Genomic DNA, 13,790 nt, shown 5'->3' with positions numbered 1-13,790 from the left:
ACTCTTTCTACAACCAACAAGCACCAGCAAATCAGTTAGCTAAAACCCCAAGGTACCGAGTATGAAGTAGCTCAAGCTGGTGCAGAATATACTCATGGTCAGCCATTAGATCCTGTGCAGAACTGCAGCAACATCTAAGGGTGGAACGTTTCTGCTGAAGGAGACTGCCACAGGTAGGCACACCTGTAGTATCTTCCATAAATAAATTCACTTGCATGGCATTCCACTGGGAATCCAGGCTATTTCAGTCTAATTCTGCTAGCCAGTAAAAGGGAGGAGTTAAGGCAGAGCCACATAATCAAGGTTATTTCCATGTGCATTCTCTTTACATTACTGCCTGTAGTGGCAGTGCAGTGCAGCTGCAGCTGCTTCGTGGTACAGAATAGGTCCTACATGTAGTGAATTACTCCTGACAGGAACGTGCCTGTGCTCCTAGGACTAGTGCATTTTTTTCCTAACTGCAGGACTTAAAAATCTTTAGTCTGTACACTGCTGTGTGATCCCCAGGAATATTCCTGGGACATTCTTGTCTTGCGGATTTTCAGCTTCCCCCGCAGCAAGAAGCTGGAGCACCAAGCTCAACTGAATGCTTTGAAACACACCAGAATCCCTTTTAATTGGCACACCCCAACAGAGATCCAACCATATCATTTAATTAACCACCTTCACTCTTCCAGGATTATAAAATACATCGCACACTGATCAATATTAAGTTTTATTTAATGACGTATTTCTTTCAGGTCAGGCCACATACATTAGTAAAGAATTTTCAAATGGTTTTTAAGTTGAACTCATTAGCACTCGTAAGAGGAAAGGAAACCCAACCAACTAAACCAATGGTCACACAGAAAGGAACGCGTGCCAGTGAGAACAGTGCTTTGCACTTTCTGAGGAGGAGCTGAGGCAAACAGCAGGCACTCCTGTCAGTAGTCAGTGTGCCACTTGTCACTACCTGAGTCCCTCCCTGCATGTGAGTGGAATGCCTCGCTCACTTAGGGCACTTGGTGAAAATTCTAAAACCTGAAGACCAATCAAGAATGAATAACTTAAAGCTATCATTCAGGTTGAATAGACAGGCTGTTAATGAGGGTGCCAATTAAGTGGATTCCACAGGCTAGTCAAATTCCAAAGCACAGAAAGAAGCATTAAGACATTATTTGTAAACCCATTATTAATTTCTGTATTATAATGTTCAACTGTGAGCAAGTTAATGCTAGTTAACTTGAAAATGAAAGTTAATTTTAGCAAAAATATACAGTGCCAATTTCAGATTTCCTAAAAAGATTCTAAGGGCCTAAAAAGATTCTAAGAAATATCTTTCTCAAAGCGTTGAAATTCACTATKTAAGTGCTTGCAAGACTTTTTGTGTTCTTTGGTTATCATTTTAATCACAGAGATTCAGATAATTAACAGCTAAATGAAAGTAAAAAACATATCCAAAGTCTCCTAGGCTTATAGATGAAACATTGGAATGTAAACATAGGATACTCTACTTGTCCACTTGTGTCTGCGGCCTGCTGGAAATGAGTTGCAAGAGATGTCTCATCTTGGAAAACTTCATTGCACTCCAAACACTTTAGACTATGTCTACAGAGTCTCGATGGATCTTCATCTAGCGGCATAGCTGGAATGACAGGAGAGCTCGTGGGGGCCGAGATCACTGTCCCAGTTAAGCCAGACTGGATCTTTGTTATGGAGTGCACGCCAGCTCCCCCCGGGCTCTGGAGCATGGCTGCAGCCGTATTGCTGGAAGGAGATGCTATCATTTGATCTGCTGGGACTGGTTTTAGGATCAGGTGGGAACACTGCATAACGACGCCTTTCTCCTTGTGCCCACGAGCATGGGACAAGAGGCTGCACTTATTGTAGAAAACTAAATTCTTTGTACAATGATTACAAGTCACTTCAATTCGCACACTCCTCCTGTCATAATGCTGGGTCAGGCTCTTCTCAAGAGCAAATGAATCGCCACACTCCAAACACTTGTAACCTCGTGTTGGTAGCATGATTCCGGCATTGGCTGGGGGGCTAAGGTTTGGGATGTAAATTGGTACGGGATTGACACTGCTCAGCACCTTATTGAATGCTTCCACTACAGAGCTCTGTAGAGATGACACCACCTGCACTCGAGACACTTTCTTCGAAGGCTGTGAGGCTGCTGCAGAAATTATTGCCTGCTTGATTTGCTGCTGGGGTTTTGTTAGCACTTGCCGCAGTTCAGAGGTGCTTTGAGCACCCTGAGGCAAAAGGTTAAGGTTGGCAAGATGGACTGTCTTTGGCACAAGTTTGGCACTCGCAAGGCTCGATGCTGGCACCACTACTGTCTGCTGCTGGATGGCATTAGCAGCTTTGATAATAGCGCTGCTGGCGCTCTGCACGGACGCGGCAGAGATGACAGTGGCTTTCACTGTGGTGTTGTTAGCCAGCTTCAGATTGATCACCTGGGAGCCTGCTGTTTTCACTGCCGAAACAGGCAGGAAGGCAGTAGCCACAGGTTTGATAGTGACCTGTTTGGGAGCGAGATCTGCAGATCCGACCGCATTGGTGACAACTGAGGACTGGAGAGGAGCTCTGGGAGGAGAGGAGAGAACAGCAGAAGTTGGTGAGGACAGGAGAGATGTCATGGAAGTTACCATGGAAGCACACTGCTCTGCCTTTTTAACAGAGTCCAAATCAACTTCTGGCAACACTCTAGTAACAGTTCTCTTGATCTCCCCAGAAGAAGTCTTGATGGTTTTTATGCGAACCTTAGGAATTGCTGGTGTCGACCCTGCGGGAGAAGATGGAGATCCTTTGCTGCTGTTCTCACTTGAGACACTTCTGGGACTGTCGGGTGGTTTGAAAGAAAGCTTCTTAGCACCATCAATGAGACTCTGAGACTCAGGAGATTTTTCAATAGCCCGGGGACTTTCACTCATGTCTTTTGGTAACGGAGAAGACTCCCCTGAATTAGACTGTAAATCTTTACTGCTATCTGTAGCTGCCTTTTTAGCACTCAGTGCTGCGATTGCAGCAATGCAGGAAGAAAGCTTTGCTGATGACTTTGCTTTGGACTGGGAAATGCTGGCAAGATTTGGGTCACTYTTTTCAGTACTCAGTTTTCCATCAAGTACTCTGTTTTCCAGAAGCTTCTCAGAGTTGTCTTTTAGTAATTTGTCCTCTGTTTTTCGAGTTTTAAAAGGCTCATAGACACCTAAATTTGTGGCGTTGGTCTCTGTCTCTCGTTTAGCAGCTTTATTTTTATCTATACTACTTGAAACAGTGATTCCAGATTTAATTAAGTTCTCCCCTCCAAGTGCCTTGAGTTTGTCATATTCCTGCTGAGACAGAGATCCTGCCAAGACATTTGCTCTGAAATTTGCACGCATCTCCTCTTTATCCGGGGGGTCATCCACCTCAATTCTCTCATCATCATCAAATTCTTCTGCACTTGATATTGGGCTGAACTGGTTGAAAGCTGAATCTTTCAGTGTAGTCTCAGAAGCTGACCTATCATCTTTATGTGACTTCCCTTCATCTTTATCGTAACTCTCAAGAGCTGATGACGTTAGGAAGCCATTGTGCAAGCCGTTGCCTGTGGAATGGTGGCCATCCTTATCCACACCTTCGGAAGAATCAATAGTACGCACATTTTTCACAATGACGCTCACACCAACATCAGATGATGATGGGACATGGGAATCTTCATCTGCGTGAGAATTTTGTTTTATGTGGCTTTCGTGGTCATCATGTCCAGATTCAATAGCTGCTTTGGGATCTACCATGTCTGGTATGTCAAACGCTGCAAGAAGGTCATCGAAATCTGGGGTCTTCATATCCCCCATGGCCAGGTATTTGATTGCAAGCAAATCTGTAAAATAAACAGAAAGTGATCCCTTTAAGCTCTAGCAGCACAGTCTTGTACAGAACAAGGGTTTGTTCACATCTGCCATCCAAAAAATACGTTATTTCACTTCTGAAGTCATATTTTCAGAGGTTTTACATGACAGAACAGTGTTCCAGTCCAAGTGTACAGTTGAATTATTACACCAAAAACTATAGCAATTGATAAACTTCACAGATGCTAACCTGGTAATTTCATTCTGGGCTCAAACTGCAGTAACTTTCTTCCTGTCCCCTCTCCTACACTCCCTCCTAGTCTCACCCACACAGACTCAGATTACAGCAAAATATGTGGACACTCATGAAAATAACATGAGACACTTGCAGTTTCTCCTAAGTCTTGATCTTCCYCAACAGTTGCACTGTGAGGAGTCTTCTTGAAGATGGTAATAAAAATCTATAAGACTTAGGTGTTTATTAACATTGTCTACCTGGAAGTCACTGTGGACTCTGAGAACACAACTGCGGAAATTTTTTCAAGGATATTGGAATAAACACAGACATTTCATGTGATACCTTCAAGCAAATATAGAAGGGGTTTGAGAATTGTTTACACAGTTCACTTAATGGTTTTGGGCCCTCTAACTTATGAAGTCCTTAATATAAAAATAGATGCACACATATTATCAAATTACAAAGCAAGTTCCTATGAGAATTAAATGGAAAAGACTGCAGAGACCAAAGCATATCAAATCCATGTAAAACCACAGAAAGCTTTGACACAGTTTCTCTGGGATATTAATTAGTTGCATTCTGGTTATACATATGTCCATAGGTGTCTTTTTTCAGTAGGTGCACACACTCAAGAAGAACTAGACAGCCCCCCTAGTCTGCAACTTCCTCTAATTACATATCCTGGAGTTTAATTAACATTTACCAGTAGTAATGAATTAAGACCTGCTTACATGCTATTTCCTCCAAGTATGTTTAAGATGAGAACTGCCCAGCAGAGGAGACACATCTGTCTTTGACTGAGARCTGACTGAGAATTACTGCTGCCCTTATCAAAAATCTCTCTTATTCTTCAAACTTTTCAAGAAATCAAAGTTAAATAAAAAGGGAGACGAACATGGTCAGTTCAAGGAAGAGAAGTTCTAAGCTCGCCATTTTATTAATCTCTTCCTCACTATTCTAGGGCACCAATCTTGAAATCCAGTATATAAACTATGTTTCTACCACAACTGTCAGGACTCTGCAGCCATATTCCTCCCAGGTTTTTTGTTTATTTTTTTTTCTCCACAAACCTTTGAGTAACTCCTTCTCTTAAGGATGAAACTCTGCCTTTTATCCAAGATCAAAATCAACTGACACCTTGGCTGCCAGACAAGCTGTGAGTCTATTCCTTCTCTGGCCCAAGATGATGCCTGTAAATATTCAGAAGAGGAAATAAGGCAAGCTCCTACTTCCTTAGGAAATCATGGTTTTCCAGGAACTGGATTTTCTCTGAAAAGTGCTCTGAGAATGCTTGAGGAAAGTTACACAGAGAATCAGTTTATTTAAAAATTCAAGCATTACTGCGCTTACTAATCATTCAATGATAAAAGTAACAAGGAAAAAGATTGGATATGGCCAATAGGAATTACAAATGTAGGGAGCCACAAAACAGTGAGGTGAAATGCTTCTGGGTTCTACTTTTTTGATGGTAGTTGAGAGAACTTACGGAAAGATTACAAGTCTTAAAAAGATAACACACTCTGAATATACTCTTACTTCATAGTTTCCAAGAACCTTTTCAGTGACAACACCTACCCCTGTGCCTGTTCATCAGCATCTTACTGWCACTAAGCTCTGGGGGCAAACCAGGAGAAGTTAATTTGTGTTCAGGCTTTCTGAAAGCACGTGTGCGTGACTTCCAACATTGTTCTYCTCAAGTGTTTCTTATGAACAGCATGAAGAAAATGGCACAGATTTTAGCCAAAGCAAGGTATTCCTTGTCTGTTCCGCTGCCTTGCTTCCCCCAGTCAGACTTTCTATCCAATTCACCTGGTACCACATTCCAGTGAAGCACTCACTTGGAGACTTATGTCAAAACAAGAACAGACCATGAGAACTCTGTTCTGACAGTGGAAAAACAAGCAGGACAAGCAGGGCTTAGAAGTAAATAACTGCTTCTGAAGAACTGACTTTTTGTTTTACTGCACGCAATTGTTGTCAGTACTCCTCAACCACTGTATCTGTACCTGTTCCTGGCCGAAAGACTCTAGCCATATGAGGAGAAACAAACCTGCCCTTTCATGTACCTAGGCAAGATGGGGGGACAAACCAGAGAAACACAGAAACTTTTTCTTACTTCCTAAGTCAGATTTATCTTTGAGCTCTGGCTTCCGGACACCTGCAGATTTGGCCTAGCATTCTCCACAGAAAGACCAAGTTGCCTAGAGTTGTTGCTGAGACTAAAAGGTATTTTTTGGGGTAAAGCTAAGCAATTGTAAACACTCAAATCAGAATCGTTCTGGGAAACTGCAACAGCCTAATGAACACTGAAGAAAATAGAATAACCTGGCAGCTCCCAGACAGGTCCTATCTCCAAACTGCTCAACCTCCTAATTTTTGTCTAAGGTACAAGAACAGCCTCAAGCTTTCCAGCAATGGCAATTAATCCTCCTCCCTTCACAATAATTTTCCAATTTATATMATTTATGCATGGAAGCTTCTGTCATTTCTGGATCACAAACATGGTCTTATTCTTACTCTTCCATTTAGTCATGCTTAATTCTTACTCTTCGATTTAGTCCTTAACCTTTGAAGAACCAACCAACATTTCCTCCTTGACACTCACTCTCCTGTTCATCTAAATCTTCCAAATAGTTAAACCACAAGTCTAATAACTTTATACAATAGCTTCAACAGGACCAGACCATCTTTTCTTTTCTTTTTAAAAATTTTCCAAGTTTACTGAATTCCTACCCTTTACCTTCAAGTCCCATGTAAATGTCTATACTTAAAATATCTTACTCCTTGCTTCTGTTCAGACAAATACTAAACTTCAGCTTCCCTCAGCAGCAAGTCCATTTGTTATTGAAGGAAGTAGGAAAATCCCCTACTTTAATCTTCATCTACCGGTAACATTCACATTCTTGTGACTACATTCCTTTACCTTCTCTAAACCCTTGCTTTTACTTCTGTTTGTACAAGATACATTTGTGGGCTGCACATTCTTTAGGGTAGAGACCTTTTCTTTTGCACATTGTTCCAAGAACACCAGCATTCTTTCCAGTTTTGTGAAATGAGAACATTGAAACACCTCTTTTCAGGGTCTGGCACRTGACAGTATCTTGGTTCTAGTATAGCCACATACAGCAATCATTCTGTTACTTCTAAGGATTCCCAGGTAGACACACTACTCCAGAGCGTATCTGGAATAATTACTCCACCTTCAAATATTAATAATGACGCCTAAGTACCATCAGGCTGATTCTGGAAGAAAATGCCTACACAGGGAGCAATACCAGCCTAACCAGCATAAAACCATACTTTTTTGTTTTTTGGTTTCTGTATTGTTGTGACAAGAAATTTCATCAGGTAGAGAAGTCTAAAGGGATYAAATCATAATTACAATAAAGTATAACATAACATTAGGCAAACTTCATCCTAATACACAGAATATGAGCAGTTCATTAGTTATCAGTAATTATGACTGACTTATACTTCCAGTSATTTATTCTGAAAGCCAAGCATTGTAAAGACAGACAAAGCAATATGCTAATCTAACCACAAAACCTTCTTCAGGAAATGGGAACCACATCTCAAATCACAGCCTTGCCTGCTATGACACACTCAGCAGCCGAGTGGGATGTGCAAGAGGCCACTTCAACCACAGTCAGCAATGGCTCTCATGCTCATAAACAAAAAATACAGGTTCCTTTTCAATATAAAAGGGCCCATGGCTTGCTACTACTGCAAAAGCCAGATAAACACCCACTTCCACAAATCACAGCAGTTCCTTTCACAACAGGCAAAGTAATTCTTACCCTAAGAAATTTGTATTTCTTAGGGTAAAGGTCCCCATCCACAGCATCCGTAAGGTCATGCCAGTCCTAATSTAAATGTCTTTGTGAAGTATGGGGTGTTTCACAGTTGAAATTCATACCAAGCAACCTACTTTGTCTGTATTGTACACCATATCTCTCTGCCTTCAAAAAAGGGGAAAATCTAATTTGTTTCCATGCACAAGACTCAATGGGTAAAAGACTTAATCCACCATTCTGACAGCCAGAATAGTATTACTTGTAGTTTATGACTCCTTAGGAACCTCAGCCTGTAGTCCAACATACCAGTTTTTGAACTGGGTATCTCAAGTTCTCTTTGGGCAGGACAAAACAAGAAGGGAGAGAAGGGGAATCTTCCAGAGTCTGAACCATCTCTTCAGCACAGCTTAAAGAGAACTACACATAACTGGTTCAAAGTTCAGCACAATCAGCCTTTGGCTGGCAAAAGAACAGGAACGTTTCAGCACAGGAACAAGGAATCTCCTYATGCTCAACATGGAGCTGAACAGGCCATCCCCAGCTACAGCTGACCACAGGAAAACCACCTGTATTATCAAGAGATTCARGCTACGGTTTGGAACTAGCCACTTCCCAAATCCCTCCTAAAAAAGAAATGAGYTCCTGAAAAGCAGGGAAATCTACATACCATTCTTTTTGTACTCTAYTTAAGAATTAATTACCAACATGGCTTAATTTTGTACTTCTGTATGTACAACCGGCTAGGACGGTAACCCATGAATAATTCAGATGTACAACAATAAAGGACAGAGTATTGAGATTCCCAAACTAGCACAGATTCTAATTACATTATAAATGGCACAAGCTTGCCACCTCTTTCCTTTAAGGTACTTTTTTTTGAAGTGAATGGCAATTGTGGCCCAAGCACAGCATGAGCAGCTGCAGCCTCCCAGAGAGCTCTCCCAGCCAGGCAGGGCCCATCAGGGCAACAACCAGGCCCAAAAACATTAGGGTCAAGTTTGGGTTTTTTTGAACATACATTCCTRGTACTCTGTGGCGTACTTGTATTTTAACATACAGACACATGGCTAAGAAAACAAGTTAGTCAATTCATTCCAAAGGGGCTTGGAATGTGATAAATTCTTACCCTCATTCTGGAGATCAAATAACTGAGATCACTGCAAAATGAGATCCTGGGTGCTGATACAGAGGACCAGCCCTCCAGCATTAGCATTTGTTGCGGGAATGCTGGCCTGTGTGCACAATCCAAATCTCCTGATGAAAAGCATTTACAGATATTACTCGACTGAGAAAAGACAACTCACCAAGAACACCGCAGACTCCATCTATTCAGGCTTCTCATCTTACAGCCAACAAAAATCCCTGCAAATTCAAAATCTCCTTTGCTAAAAATAAAAATTCATAATACAGATAGCATTCTGAGGAAACCCAAACAAAACAGGTACAAGAAATTTTGTCACAATCCAAGAACTTACAATATTAAAACTGCTTACTATTCTGGCAGAAGGAAAAAAAACCCTATCCCTAAGACACCTAAAAGGTGCTCTTTTGTAATATATTAATTTTAGCTGACACTTGGGAAAGAAAATGCATCCTCATCAGGAAGAGATCCCATTCCTATCAGGCAAAAAGAATTCCTGTTTGCAAGCATGATTCTGCTACAGACATCTACAGTCAAATATAGACCCTCTGCATCCCGATGCTGAAGAGCAGAAATCAGCACAGTAATCTGTCAGGCATCATTTTGCTCCACCACAAGCTATTCACTGCCCTATCAAACCTGAAAAACAACACATCACAGCTGCAGTAAAGCCCACAAACCCAGAATTTCAGGCCAAATGTTAGCATGCTATTTTCACTTTTCTACAATTAATAGCTCAATGCCTTATGCAATTGACTGCAGTCAGAAACAAAAAGGTTCCCTTGTATTGTCACCCTGCCTCATCAGCTAGCACACAACTTACCCAGTATCCACAACCTCTCAAGGCTTTTAGGACTGACTAGTCTGCTGAGCACAGAGGAAAGGACCCTCATTTCATACCACAATAGAGTATTTCCAATGTTCTGCCTCCATGTTATGTTGATTGTAGATTACCAAACCAGCTAATGCAGCCAGGACTGGGAAAACTTTTTAAAAATCACGCTGGTTAGGATTYTAGAGTTGCTGATTTCCTGTTATAGGAAGTAACAGTTCTAGCAAAAGAATCCCCCAGGCAAAATGCTTAGTGATCCACTGTATAAGCTCTAACAGCCTTTGTTCTTCCCTATGCTAGATTCATTACTGCTTCCTTCTCTCTGCCCCTCTCCCTCTCTCTGAATCCTTCAGATTTCACTATAATAACGTCAGCTCAAATCTAAGTACGTATTTTTTATTTTTCAGTTGAGAAAGATAAAATAAGAATCCTATCCATTATCCATTGCTTTGAGTTAAAAGCAGTCACCCCTCTGCAGCTGCTGCACTGCCCATCCGGTTTCCTCTGCTGATTTCATTACTGCACAATATTGTAATTCATGCCACTGAAAATGAACTGGAGCTCCATCCAGCCCTCCAAAATACATCTTTCCCACTTGGCTGCTGCAAAATCCTCCCCAGGTCACAGTAATTTAATAAAAGCTGTCCAATTTCTTTTGCACCGTTTTTTTTCTCTGTAAGCGATACTAAGTGCATGTTTAACACTGAAGACCTTAATCCAGAACCAAGTATTGGGTCACTGAGAAGTGGCCAAACAATAACCTGTAAATAATCGGACAGCAAATTCTGCATGTGTGACTCTCTAATGCAGCACAGAAGAGCTCCCTTGCCACAGCTGGTCCACAATTCATGACTGTCATTCAGAGGCCTATTCCTCATCACTTCATTGGGGGAAAGAAACATACATMTGGATATATTTCAATGAAAATACTGTATTTAGACAAGATATCAGTAAGTCTTTACAAATAATAGCTTCAATCCTATTAAAACTGGAGGACCTTAATAGCATTTCTTCAGTAACACTTAAACAATTGTCTCCTTCCTAATGTGCCAAGTGTGCAATCAGGATGTACCTCCACATTATTGTTATACTCGGCCCAAACCACCACGTCTCACCTTGTGAACCTTGACCTTTGAGAGATTTTTTTAGCCAGTGCTCAGTTACTGCCACAGCCGCATTACCTCCGCAAACACCAAAGGGTTAAAGGCAGCCCAAATCAATAGGCCTACAAGGAAAAAAAAAAAGGGAAAACAAGTTGCCTTACAGCATCTTTTCCACGCTTTTATGCGCAATTCTACAACAATATTGTCTCCTTTTGGCCTTAGAGAAAGGCACAGCAAACCCCCCTTAGTGCATCCTAAAGAAGCAAACCACAAGACAGCACCCTGTAAATAAAACAGCATGCAAAGCATCCTCAGTCACAAGCATAACTACAATTACAAATCATTCAATCAATTTTATTTAGTTTAGTTTTAAAATAGACTGCATAAGCAGTGTCCCACCCTTGCAAAGCAAAACTATTTTAATAAGGGTCATAAATCTCAGCTCTTGCCCATTCCTTAAGCATAAAAAGGCACGAAAAGTCAAAGTAATCTCAGTTACTGCAAATATGTACATTTACATACAGAACCCTTTATGACTACGTTAGCCACATACCAGTGCTGTGTGTCTAAAGTGTGCATTCACATACTGTTTTGGGATGGTATCTTTCTGCAAGCTCCTCTGCTTTTGGCTGCCATGAAGGGAGGAAGCTATCCCAGTGTAGTAGCTCAGTGACTGCATTGTGTTCAGGAGCTGATCTGCCTCAAACCAGTTCCAGCCGGTTCTGGTCACCCTACATAAAAAGCTATGGCAACCCTCGCTGAGTTGCCAACAAGTCCTGAAAATCGCAGGGGCTGTTTTTTTGTGTGGCGTGGAGCCGGCACAGCCCTGTACCCCGGCTCCCCTCGTGCCCGGCCCACGCAGCCCCTGCTCCCCAGAGCCCCCCGCACGCTCCCTTCCTCGCCTCCCCCACTTACCTCCCACAACCTGGCTGAGAGCTGTGTGTGCGTGCCTGTCTGTAGCTAACAAAGAGACCGCAATAAAAATCCTCACAGGATCTCTCTTGCAGCACCAGGCAGGCTCGGCCACAGCCCTGGGAGACAGACTGCTAACCCGGGCTGCTCCCCCTCTGTTCCCACAGATGAGGGGTGGCTGCTCACACACGTCACATCTGCCCCCTCATGCCCACTGCCATGGGGTGCCCGATCGAGGGTTTCTCCCTTACGCCCTCCCCACCGCTCGTTCCATCTGGGGCCGCTCCGAGTGGCATTTTCTCTGCTCTGAGTAGCATTACTGCAGAGTACCCACAAACGCGCCTCCCTCCCCTCAAGAAATCCATTTCCGCAACAGCAAGATGCCTGCAAAATAGTTCCTTTGCCCCCAGCTCGCAGAACCGATTTGACTGCTACGCTGATTTATTTTTTTTTTTTTTTTCTTTTGCTATTCGACTGTGCTGGAGGCCTTGAGAAGCAGCGAGCTGCAACCCCACGGCTGGGCAGTCCCCCCCGGCTGGCAGCCGCCGGCTGGGGAGGCCCGGTCAGGCTCTGCGCAGCTCCCACCCCGCAGAAATTGTGCGGACCGACCGCCTGCCCGGCCTKGCATCTCTCAGGCGATGGCTGCCCAGGCTCTCGGCACCCTGCGGTGCCCAGGCCGCTCCGGGGGTCCGCACCCACCTGTGCCCGTAGCCGCTCTCCTCCTGCCCGCTCCCCTTCACCTCGGCCACACAGGGCCTTCCTCCTGCAKGGCTGACAGGCACCCAGACCGAGACAGCAGCCACCCCGCTCCTCTTGGCTACTCACCCTTGCTCTGGGAACACCAGTAACCGCCTACGCGCTGAAACCCCCTCCTCTTGGGGGCTGCGGGAGATGCTGCTCTGCAGGGCTCCCTCGGACGGACGGGCGACCCCGGAAAGCCCCTCTGCCCCTGGCTGCACCTGCAACTGAACAGAGGTCTCGGGCACAACCCTGCACCCCTCCCTGCGGAGACACCTTCTCCGCATCCCTCATCCCCACCCCGTTCTGGGGAGAACCACCATGTTCTTCCGCTGCCTCGGCCCGTTTTCCCCGCACAGGCTGTTGCGGCCGCAACCGCGGCCGGCCCTCCCTCGGCCCCTCGGTCCGGGGGGCCGCTCCCTCCTCCGGGCCGCCGCGGCCCCGGGCACCTCCCCGCGGGTCTGCGCGCTCCCGGCCCGGGTTTGGCCCTGTCCGAACGGGCCCTGGGAGCCCCGGGGACGGCCGGGGATCGGAGGCCCTGGCCCCTCCGGCGGCGGGGAGAACGGTCCGCCCCCGCCCCGCCGGCCCGAGCCATCCCTGCACGGGTGCCCGCGGGGCTCCGGCCGCCGCCGGGCCGGGAGGAAGCGACCCCACAGCATGCAACCTCCGGTCCCCATGCGACACACCTGCTGCGGCCAGAGCCGGCGGGCTCGGGCAGGGCTACGGCCCGCGGCGCGGCCCGGCCCCGCGACGGAGGAACATAATGGCAGGAGGCTGCGGGGCTGGGCGCTGGGGGTGGGGGTGCTCGGCGGCACAGATGGGGAGACGCTCCCGTGTGATTCCGTGTGGAACGGATCCCTGGAGAGTGCCGGGGGCGGGGAGGCTGCGGGGCCGCCGAGCGCCGCGGGGCCGAGGCCGGGTCGCGGCCTCCCGCAGCCCGGGGAGTCGGGGGGGGGCTCCGCTCGGTGCGGGCCGGCAGCACCGCGCCGGCAGCCGGGGCCGATCTCCCCCGCGCCGAGGCCAGCGCCGCCCGCGTGCCGCAGGAGACGCCGCCTGGGCTTCGCCGGGCGCTCCCCGTGCCCCAGCGCCTCAGGCCTCCAAGGGCAGCCGGGGAAAGAGCCCCCGGCCGCTGCTCCGGTTCCAGGGCAACAAAGGACGGGAGGAGCCACGCGCTGCCAGCTCTGGCGGTTCAGCCCCTCCGCCGGCACTGAGGC

General features: G+C 45.8%; 1 protein-coding gene across 1 annotated transcript in view; it reads right to left on the bottom strand.

The window, feature by feature from the left end:
- The window catches only part of ZNF532 (zinc finger protein 532), a 30,231-nt gene extending 17,361 nt beyond the window's left edge, over window positions 1-12,870 (bottom strand). The window contains 3 exon segments of the mRNA XM_057383497.1: window positions 1,494-3,850; window positions 12,664-12,753; window positions 12,756-12,870. Coding sequence (XP_057239480.1) covers window positions 1,494-3,850; window positions 12,664-12,753; window positions 12,756-12,870 — 2,562 coding nt within the window.
- Window positions 12,871-13,790: the final 920 nt, after the last annotated feature.

The sequence above is a fragment of the Malurus melanocephalus genome, unplaced genomic scaffold (genome assembly GCF_030028575.1).
Source record: "Malurus melanocephalus ecotype Western Australia unplaced genomic scaffold, MMel_1.1 scaffold_636, whole genome shotgun sequence".
Taxonomy (NCBI): domain Eukaryota; kingdom Metazoa; phylum Chordata; class Aves; order Passeriformes; family Maluridae; genus Malurus; species Malurus melanocephalus.
Note: the sequence above shows the minus strand (reverse complement) of the source record. Positions and strands in the feature narration are given on the sequence as shown.